This window comes from Protobothrops mucrosquamatus, unplaced genomic scaffold (assembly GCF_001527695.2).
Source record: "Protobothrops mucrosquamatus isolate PMUCROS unplaced genomic scaffold, P.Mucros_1.0 scaffold1123, whole genome shotgun sequence".
Lineage (NCBI taxonomy): Eukaryota > Metazoa > Chordata > Lepidosauria > Squamata > Viperidae > Protobothrops > Protobothrops mucrosquamatus.
The window spans coordinates 7856-18014 of NW_015387341.1; the positions used below are offsets into that span (position 1 = coordinate 7856).

Below are 10159 nucleotides of genomic sequence, written 5' to 3' on the forward strand. Positions count from 1 at the left end.
CAATTTCTACGAGGAGTTTTGGAAGGCAAAACAAATCCTTGCTAATAGCATTTTTATTGATTTTTGCTCTTTCAACACAAAAACCTCTGCCAAGGCAAACACAGGCTGTTTTGCAAAAAGGGGGTGTTGGGGCTTAGAAAGAGAAGTCTACAACAAACCTGCAGGGTGGACACACTTCCCCAAACAGCAAATTGGTAGACCGGTTAGAGAAGTATAAGCAGCAGTCCTCAATTTAGGACCTTCCATTTAGCAAACGTGGCTACCAGATTGTGGCCTTTAATGAATAGAAGGTAAGAAAAGGTAAGAAAAAGACAAACCACAATATTCATCATCATTTTTTTATTTAATTTTTAAAAAATCTTATTTTTTTAGTTTCAATCTTTTAAAAAATGGAGTAAAAACAATCATTTAAATAACAAAAGTGGCTCCCTGGCCACGCAAAATTTCTAGACAGATAATTCCCTGCAATTTTGTTCACAGTGACGGTCATAAAGCAGGTCATCTTGTGAGTCCACCTGACTTTACAACCTCTTTTACAGCAGTCATTAAGCAAACGGCACAGCCGTTAAGCAGACCCCTTGCTGGCTATAGGGTGTTTTTTTTCATTGTCCTATTTTTGGAAAGTTTGGTGTCAGTTTTTCGTTTCGTTTTTGACATTTGAACCCGGGTGCTTGGGGTGTGGCTGCAAGGAAGCCTGTTCTTCCAGCCGGTCTTTCGTTTACGGTAGATTTTTCTTCGGTCGCAGCCGAGGTTGTGGACCGTTTTCTTGTGGCACACAATGTGCACCAGTTTCAAATTATCCGTGGTGAACAAGAGCCGGTAAAAATATTCCCAGTCAACTTCCTTCCCGTCGCAGCCTTTCACGGCCTCCGCTAAGGTGGGAAGGATCACCCGTTTCTTCTCAATTCTGAAACAGAAAAGAAGATTAAGTAATTTCACTCCCTTGATGTTAACCCAGGGGTATTTATAACATCTTGAGGACTAGCGCCAAATCGGTGCTGTGTGAGGGGGTCCGTGGCCACAAAAAAAAAGGGGGGGGAATTGCGTTCCAGACTCACATGTGGTCGAGGTTCCAGGTGCTGAACAGGATTCGGCTTTCTTTGTTCCCGTAAGGGTTGATGGAGTGTCTCCGGGAGCAGTCTTCGGTGTCAAAGGGGCCCTGCAGCCAAAGGGCACACAAAGCTGAATACAGGCAGTCCTCAACTTACAACAATTTGTTTAGTGACTGTGTCACCGGCACTGAAAAAAGGGACTTAAGACTATTTGAATGAGTTGTTGTTAAGCCGAAAACTGTAGGTTTTATTTTGGCACCGTCACTATATGTGGGGTAGTTTATTTTATTTTATTTATTTATTTATTTTATTTTTTAAATTTATATCCCACCCTTCTCCTTGCGGACTCAGGGCGGCTAACAACCGGATAAAAAATACAAAAAATACAAAGAATATCAAACTACAAATTTAAAAGTTAATTAAAAGGGAAATATTCATAATTGGTCTAATTAAAATTATAATTAAAACCCCCTCTAAAAGTTTTCCCCTAGGCCAGTCCCGCAAGCTGGAATAACCATGTCTTAAGGGCGCGGCGGAAGGAAGGGAGATCAGGGATCACCCTGATCTCTGGGGGTAGTTTGCCTCTCTGTAAAGCCAGCCACGTGCTGGTGGGCACCAGCCTGAAAGACCCTCCCACTCCCCCATACTTCCTGCGATGCCTGACTCAAGGTTCAACTTCGGGAAGGGTGAACCAGTCAATGCCACTCGGAAAGGGAAGTAGAAACGCTTAATGCCTTTGCTTCGTCCACTGGCTTCGATTTTCCTGCAACTTACTTGGCAAGGGAACCAGCCTTCCGGTGTGCAGAGACGGCACTTGGTCTCTTCCTTCCGGTCGAAATAAAAGCCATTATATTTTTCCAACTTCAGCTTCTCCAGCATGGCTTCAGCGATCCCGCTGAATTTCCTTTGGAGGGCGGGAGGGACAGCGGAAATGTAAGCCCCAACCTTTGGCAGGAGAAACACAAGCTTTAAAGATGTTTAAGATGTTGAGCGTCCTTGCCAGTCTGCTCCCAAAAGCAAACTTCACAGTGATTTTTGCAAACCGAGGTGCTAATTCAAACCCTGGGTGCGAATGGTGAAAGCATAAACCACGGTTTGTTAGGTATTGTGAAGGCAGACTTTGCCTCCAAGAATCTAAGGTCAAAAGAAAGACCGGATAGGGAGTTTTGCAAGCCATGTTTACCTCTTTCATGTATCCACGGATTCTGCTCTCACAACTATGGCGCATGTAACTGGACTTGGTCTTAAACCGAGATTCAACCCCTAGGAATGGTGGGAAACGAATTCCATCAGTCCCCTGCTTTCCCCAAAAAGGCTCTTGGAGCCTCAGTAGTAGGAAACATTGCAAAGCTGAGTGGGATTGTCAAGTTTCTAGTCCTTAAGGCTGTGCTTCCCAAAACTCTTTTGACATCCTGAGCATTTGTTCACCCATAGACCAGGCAGAGTCAGAAAACGTCAGCTCAGAACTGACCTTCAAACCACGTCTCGTCTTCCTTCCTGCTTTCTGCAGAAATGTTTTCGTTGAGGTTTTGAATCAGGTCAGCCAGCAACCTGCACCGCTTAGGAGCCTCCTCGCCCGACAGGAGCCCCTGAGCTGCGCGGACGACGCCGGAGGAGCAGCTGGAAAAAGTGCTCAGGAAGCGCTCGATCTCGCCGACGTCTGCAGGGAGGAAAGGAGCGGGGAAAAGCAACAATTATTCCTTCTGGCAGATGGTAAGGACAATGTGTGTGTGTGTCTGTATTTATATGCATCTGTGTGTGTGTATACATATATATTGTATATATATATATTGTACATAATATATATTATACACACGCACACACGTATACGTATATGTAAAAGAATCTTTGAGGTTTGCACATTTCCTTGTACGTCAAGTTGCTACTCCTCAGGGTGGCATTCGCGGAGACAGTCAAGGCACTAGTCCTCATCAAGGGAAGGGGTTTTTTTTTCTAAATTTCTAGCAGCGCTAGAAACCAACCCTACTTGGGACTGGGTGGAAGAGGAGGCAGGGGCCTTGTTGTGAGTTGTGTGTGTGTGTGTTTGTGTGTCCCCCCCCACTCACATCCGCTCCACTCCTCCCCAGGGCGCAGCAGGATCAGCTCGGCGTCCTCGGGCAGGGCGCGGAAAGCCTCCTCGCTGACTTCGACGCCATCCTCGTAGCGGCCGAGCCGGCAGCCCGCCACCGAGGGAGGCTGTGGGGAAGCGGAAAAGCCCGTCAAGGGAAGCGGTGCCCAGGCAGAGATCCGGCGGCGGCCACCCCTTCTTCTTCCTCCTCCCGGCCCGCCTCGCCTGCCCGCCCGCCCACCTCCAGCCGGCAGGCCTTGCGCAGCAGCTCCGGGAGGCTCCTGGCCGCCAGCCCGTATTTGCGCCCTCCGGGCCCCGTCCGCACTTTGAAGGCCTTGGCCGCCATCGCGCCGGAAACAGCGCCCGGCGCCTCCTGCGCTCCGATTGGCCGGGCGGCTCCGTCACCGGACGTGACGTCAGAAGCATCCGCTTCTCGCTCGCTCGCTCGCTCGTCCTTCCCTTCCCGCCGGCCGTCACTGTGCCGCCGCGCTCGCGCCTGCGCAGTCGAGTCGCAGCGGTTGCTAGGGGAACAGAAGCCCTAGTGATGGAGCCGGAATAAAGTAGGAGGGGGGTGGGCTTCTCTCCGGCTCCCCTCCAACCGCGGGGGCTGGGGGGGACTCCCTTGGGGCGGGGCCTCTCCCGGGGCCGGGGGCCGGTGGGACTGCCCGCGACTAGATGGGGACAGCGGGGAGGGGGGCTAAGAAAGCGGGGGGGGGGGTTGTTGTCTTATTACTATTATGGCTCTTCTTAGCGGGGACGGGGGGAGGCATCGCCGGGCCCGAGCGGAGCCAGTCAAAGCGAGCTGTCCCCCCCCCCCGCAGGCCTTTTCATGGTGGTGAAGGACGAGCGAGCAGAAGAGGCCGCCCCCGCCTGCCGCGACGGACGGATCGGCTCCAGGTGGGCGGCGGGGAAGCCGGGCTGGGGGGGTGAGGGGGACACGACATGCATGCGAGCGCAGGATGTCAACCTAATGCATGCAAAACTCACGTGCATGCAAAACATGCCGTTCCCATACATGCAAAGCATCTGCATGCAAATATGCCTCTCCAATACATGCAAAACACGCGTGAATGCAAGCAGAGCCACATGCAAAGCATGCCATTCCAAAACATGCAAAGCATTTGTGCATGCAAACCCAGTAGGAGCAAAAAAAAATTTGGATTTCTGTAGCTACCCAGAGTCATTTATTGAGACGGAGGGCAGAACATGTCAATAACTTACATCTTCAAAGCACTTCTGGGTGACCCCTAATAATATCCAAATACATGTGCCCAGGCCCGTAGCCCCAGGTGTATGAAGGGCCCCAATGCCTGTTTGTTTTTGTTTTTATTTTTAACACGGTTTCCCACAGCCGCTTGTTGAGTTGAGCAGTTGTATAAATCAATTAAATAAAATCAGTAAATAAAAGACAGTAAATGCCTTTGACTAACTTTCAGAGTTGCTTGCGTTCGGAGCATGAAGTTAAAACGCTGTATTCTTTGCTGATGAGAAATCCGTTCTTTTACAAAAACTTGGCTCTCCTTTCTTCCCAGTTAGCCGAAGAGGACAGGATGCCACACAAGATTGGGTTCATTGTTATAAGTTCATCCGGACATGAGGATGGCTTCAGTGCCAAGGAACTGATGGTTCACGCGCCAACGGTCAACGGATGGAGGTCATCAAGGTCAGGCTCCGAGAAATTCTAGATATTTTCCTTCCTTCCTTCCTTCCTTCCCCTGGTCATCGAGTGTAATATAATATTCCCTCCATTTCAACCCTGGCATGGGAAATCAAAGGCCTCCCTTTTTCTTTATTTTCAGACTCTGCCAGTATCCCCAAGAAATAGTCCTCCAGATGGTGGAACGGTGCCGAATTCGAAAGCTGCAGCTCCTGGCTCACCAGTATATGATCTCCAGCAAAATTGAGTTCTACATCAGCGAAAACCTGCCCGATTATTTTGCGCCCTATAAATCGGAACGATTCCAAAGGCTGGGGTGAGCTTTTACTTCTCTTGAGATGTGTCGGTATTCCTGCCTATGTCCCTCAGGGATCACCCAGCAGAAGCAGGAGGTCAGTGGGCACCTGGGAGCTGCCCAGCTCCGTCGCTGATTCCAGATCAAACTAACTATAAAAGCAAGGTGTAATTCCAAATAAGCAGCTGCAGAGACATGTTTGACAGGCTGATTAACCCTCTGTTTGGTCTCCTTTCCTCTGGAACTTGAGAGAGAATTTGTGGATAACTTAGGATTTCAAGCTAATAATTTTAAATTTAGGGTGTCTGTGAAAAAGACAGAGGTTCATCCAACACGCCCACACAAACCTTCTGTATTGGCAGCTGACTAATTCACTCCAGGCATCTTTTTTCTTAGAAGAGAAAAATATTGAGCTTTTGAAGGCAGGTGATAATCCAGCAGAGCCAAAGGGTTCACAATACTTGTAGAATATAATCTGCATTAAACCTCTTTCTCCCCCCCCCCCCTTCTACAGTTATGTCTCCCTTTCCGATAATGAAAAGACCAGCTACCGGGCCCGGGAGTTGAAATCCGTCTACGTGGATGCAGTCGGACAATATTTAAAGTTGACTTTCCACAAAAGCTACGCCAATCGGTACAATCTGTACAGCCAGGTAAAACAAATTCAAACCCAAGATGGTTAATGGGAGCAGCTTAGAATAACTTCCCTATCTGTGCTTTAAAAAAAGCCGTCCCTCACCTTCTGGATCCTGAGGAAGATTTTTTTCTCAAAAAAAAAAAAATTGGCTGTAAATTTAATCTCTGACGCTTTTGGTAAACTGGAGGGGGGTGTTTTTTTCCAGAATCCCAGCAGACCCTCCCAACTGGGTCTGTCTTGTTTTTCCAGGTTGCCCTGGTGGCAATAAATATCATTGGGGAACCTGCAGATCTGAGCCCTGAGAACAGCCAGGTTAGTGTGGGAAATTTGGAGGGGGGGGGTTGGACTAGAAGACCTCCAAGGTCCCTTCCAGCTCTATTTTTGTTGTTGTTGTATATTTAAGTGTTGGTGTCATTCACCCACGTTGTGCCCATTCCAGCCAAAAATTCTATTCGTTGTTGTTTTGTTTCCAAGTCTTCCAGGGAGAAGCTGATCGACCATTATCTCGGGAGCAATTCGGATGACTCGGCCTTGGACGGGAGCTACCCTGGGTGAGGACGGCCTAACTTGGACGCCTCTCCGTGGCCATTTTCCTTCCCTTCCTCCCTCCCAACGGCCGTGCTCATGGCAACGTCCCAAACTGCCATTCTCCCCTTCATTCCAGGAAGGCCGACGCCATTTCTCCACTGGATGATCTGGCCTTTGACATGTACCAGGATCCGGAAGTGGCCCAGATCATTCGCAAGCTGGACGAGAAGAAGCATGAAGCGGTGCGCCAGGAACACTACGATCACGCCAAGAAGCTCAAACAAGCCATCGCAGATCTGCAGAAGGTAGCAGGAGCTGAAGGAGGGTGGGGAAGGGGTCCCACAGGGAGAGGTGGAAAGGGACTCAGCTGCCTTGAGGTCCTTCCTTTCTCGTTCTCTTGGACATGCACAATTTGTGAAGGATTGTTCCCTGTTGAATATCAAAGGTTCTGCTTGTTGGACTGGGGTAACCAGGTTCCTTAAACCAAGATTGGTCTAGTTTTACCTGTCTTTGCGTGTACATTGGATGAATGGCTGTGGCAGCGATGCCCAATCCACTCATTTAATTATTCATTTTCTCCGTTGGACATCACTTGCTCCGTGCTTTAGAAGTTTTCTCTGCTATGACCAATTGAACCACTCCGGGCTCGTGTTGCAGGTCGGGGAGCGGCTGGGACGCTACGAGGTGGAGAAACGGTGTGCCGTCAAGAGGGAGGACTACGACTTGGCCAAGCAGAAGAAGCAGCAGATGGAAGACTATCGTGTCAAGGTCTACCAGCAGTTGGAGCTTCATAACCTCTTGGACCCAGATCTCGCGGTAAGTGGAATATCCCCAGGAAGGAATCCCTAAGCGCCTCTGGGAAGCTGACCCTTGGGAACCCCCCACCCGCTTAAAAAAACCCACCCCCATTAAAAACTGTTCTTCTCTCCCAAGACTAGGTCAGAGGTTGGGGAGTTGTAGGATATTGTAGGCCCATAGTTATTTTAGATCAGAGTTTCTCAACCTTGGCAACGTGAAGATGTGTGGACTTCAACTCCCAACTCTAATGCATTCCTTTTGATGTGTATCCCCATTGTGGCTTGCTTACTCTCTTCTAATCCCCTTCTCTGCAATCTTTCCGTTCTCAAACGAACGAACGGATTTCTCTCATACACTCAGATCCGACGGCTACCTGACCTGCCACTAGAGCCTGTGGCTCAGCCCACCACGACCCTCCAGCAGAAGAAGCCCCTGCCGTCCCCCTGGCGGGAGAAAGCCGAGCCAGAGAGCCCCGCCTCCTTGCCCCCCGAGAAGCCCCCCGAAGTCCCCTCGCCTGAGCCGGCCCCTTCTCAGGCCTTCTCTCCCCCGCTGGCATGGGCGGCTCCCAACGCTGCAGAGGCCTTCCCGAAGATCAGCGTAAGTTTGGGTCGGCTCTCGGTCCTGCTTCTCCCGCCCCCTTTCCTTAGCCACGCCCCTTCCTTCCCTCCTCTTTCCTTTCCTTTTCTCTCTTCCTTCTTTTCCTTTTATCTTTCACTCTTCTTCCTTCTTTCCTTTTTACCCTTCCTTCTTCATCTCTTTCCTTCCTCCTCTCCTCAAATACCAAATTCTCCAGCGGGAGACCTTTTCCCACAGAATTCTCCTGACCTTCACATCTCCAGCCCTAGAGACACAACCCCGCCACCCCTCCCGTTCTCGCTCTGTGCAAACGTGGCCCCTTCCCACGTTGGTTGCCACGCCTGCCCGACTCCTTCGAGAGTGCCGTTGGGGGGGATTCTGGGAGCTGCACCCCGGAGGGCCTCCAACTGAGGAGGGACGCTCTACGGCCGCCAGCTTTGACCGCTGGGCCCTTCTCTCCCAGGTCGAGTTCTTACCTTACGACGAGCGGCCCCTCCCGGCCATCCGCCGACAGCAGGAGGAGAGCTTTCCCTTGCTAGAGCCCGAGATGACCGAGGAAGAGGCCGGGGACACGGCCAGGAGCGGGGCGGTGGGCGATCCGGAGCCTCTGACCGAGAAGGCCCTGCGGGAGGCCAGCGCCTCCATCGACGTCTTCGGGGAAATGCTGGTAAAGAGGGAGGAGGTCGAGGGTCAGGGGGAGGGGCGTCCGGAGCTCTTGGACTTTGGGACGGGAGGGGGGACGGGAGGGGGTGACCCAGAGCACCCCCAGGGCCCAGTCAGGGAGCCACACCCACAGGCTGTGAAGTGAATCTGGCCTCCCCGTTGATTTTGTCGGTCGGAAATGTCGAAAAGGGGATCACGCGACCCCCTTTATGCGACCGTCATAAATATGAACCAGTTGCCAAGGGTCTGGATTTTGATTGCGTGACCCCGGGGGACGCTGCAGGGTTTGTAAGTGCGAAACGCGGCCCTAACTCGCTTCTCCTGGGCCGTTGTAACTCTGAATGGCCGTAAGTGGAGGACTCCCTATAGAAGCGAGGGAAGGAGCCATCCTCGGCCGGCGGAAGGGCAGCTATCGGTCTCCCGCCAGGCCCCTCTCCTTCCTTCCCGCCTTGCTTTGCCCAGGTGGCCGGCGCCTACTCCAAAACCTGGTCGTATCGCGAGGACTCGTTGCTGGCCATCTACAAGAAGATGACCGAGGCTCCCACCAGCACCCCCAAGGAGGAGCTGAAGAACATGCTCCGGGGGGCTGTCTTCCTCGCCGTGAGGGCCATCAAAGATATCGTCTCTTCGGTGAGGGAAGGCAAAAACTGGGCGGCCGAGAGGGTTGGGGTCACCTGGATAGGGGCTCTTTATCCCACCCTCCCCCCCGGTTCCCCAAAGCTCTGCCCCGCCCTCTGGTCTCCTGCGTCCCGCTTCCAGCCGACGCGAGGAAGAAAAGCAGCTGGTTGAGGTTCCTTCAAAACTGAAAACGGCTCACCTGGAGGGTTCTGTGTTGCTGCTCTCTTGTCCCCCTCTCTTCAAACGCGGCAGGTTTTCCACGCCTCCTTAAAGCTCCTGAAAATGAGCATCACGCAGTACATCCCCAAGCACAAACTGGGCAAGCAGGAGACCGTTTTCTGCCTGGAGAGGGCCTTCCCCAACCTCCTGTCCCGCACGGGGGACTCCTCGGCCCGCCTTCGGACGGCCTCCGCCAACTTCATCCAGGTGAGTCTACCTGCAGGGAAACTCTGCGGGATGGCGACTCTGCAGCCGGTTGGCTGCCATTCCATCCCTAATGTGGCCAGAGACTCGTCTTTTACTGACATTTCCATTTTATTTTATTTTTTACGTCCTTGCCTAGTTTTTTCTCTGTTAACGTTTTTTTTTTTTCCTTTTGGATTTTGTATTTGGATTTTCTGAATAAATCAGTAAGGTGCCCTGCCTCTTTGCAGGAGATGGCCCTTTGCAACGAAGTGAAGCCTCTGCAGATCATCCCTACCCACCTGGTGCAGCCCCTGAGGCCCCACTGCCCCACACACCTCGCCATGAGCCAGGTGGAGCTGGTGGAACGCTTGCTGAAACACCTGGGCACCGAGAACTCCGGCTTCACGGTCGATAACGTCATGCGAGTAAGAACTCGGGGGTCCTATAACCTCCCACAGTTTGTTCCCAGATTTGAGCCAGATACAGGACTTTTCCTGTAAAATGTAACACAGGCTTTCTGTTTTCATTCTTTGCATCCCACCTCAACCAAATCTCTCCTTTTTTGGGACACTTAACAACCGGTGTTCCTCCAGCTTGAAGATGTGTGGGCTTCAACTCCCAGAATTTCCCAGCCAGCCAGCCAGCAGGCTCATTTTTTTTTCCTCCCATCCACCGGAGTGGGAGAGATCGGAGAGAAAGGGATTATAAGAGAGTAACCCAGCCACAATGAGGATACACGTCAAAAGAAATGCGTTAAAATTGGGAGTTGAAGTCCACATATCTTCAAGTTGCCAGGCTTGAGGAACTTTGGGTACCACATCACTAGGGCATATCTTGAGGTCCCAGTGCATGTCTTCCTCCC

General features: G+C 51.5%; 2 protein-coding genes across 2 annotated transcripts in view; one reads left to right on the top strand and one right to left on the bottom strand.

Annotated features, from left to right (window-relative positions):
- Window positions 1-411: 411 nt before the first annotated feature.
- On the bottom strand, window positions 412-3466 carry DFFB (DNA fragmentation factor subunit beta). The gene is made up of 7 exons (XM_015820381.1): window positions 3362-3466; window positions 3119-3248; window positions 2524-2712; window positions 2236-2315; window positions 1827-1997; window positions 1059-1159; window positions 412-907 (listed from the first exon to the last, which is right to left on the bottom strand). The coding sequence occupies exons 1-7, from the start codon at window positions 3464-3466 to the stop codon at window positions 586-588; spliced, it is 1098 nt and encodes a 365-aa protein (XP_015675867.1). The 3' UTR covers window positions 412-585.
- Window positions 3467-4670: 1204 nt separating this feature from the next.
- Window positions 4671-10159, top strand: part of CEP104 (centrosomal protein 104) — an 8689-nt gene continuing 3200 nt past the window's right edge. Inside the window, exons 1-12 of the mRNA XM_015820358.1 lie at window positions 4671-4783; window positions 4920-5093; window positions 5587-5725; window positions 5959-6021; window positions 6184-6260; window positions 6374-6542; window positions 6895-7053; window positions 7396-7632; window positions 8075-8278; window positions 8737-8904; window positions 9145-9318; window positions 9546-9722. Coding sequence (XP_015675844.1) covers window positions 4671-4783; window positions 4920-5093; window positions 5587-5725; window positions 5959-6021; window positions 6184-6260; window positions 6374-6542; window positions 6895-7053; window positions 7396-7632; window positions 8075-8278; window positions 8737-8904; window positions 9145-9318; window positions 9546-9722 — 1854 coding nt within the window. The remainder of the gene's footprint in view (window positions 4784-4919; window positions 5094-5586; window positions 5726-5958; window positions 6022-6183; window positions 6261-6373; window positions 6543-6894; window positions 7054-7395; window positions 7633-8074; window positions 8279-8736; window positions 8905-9144; window positions 9319-9545; window positions 9723-10159) is intronic.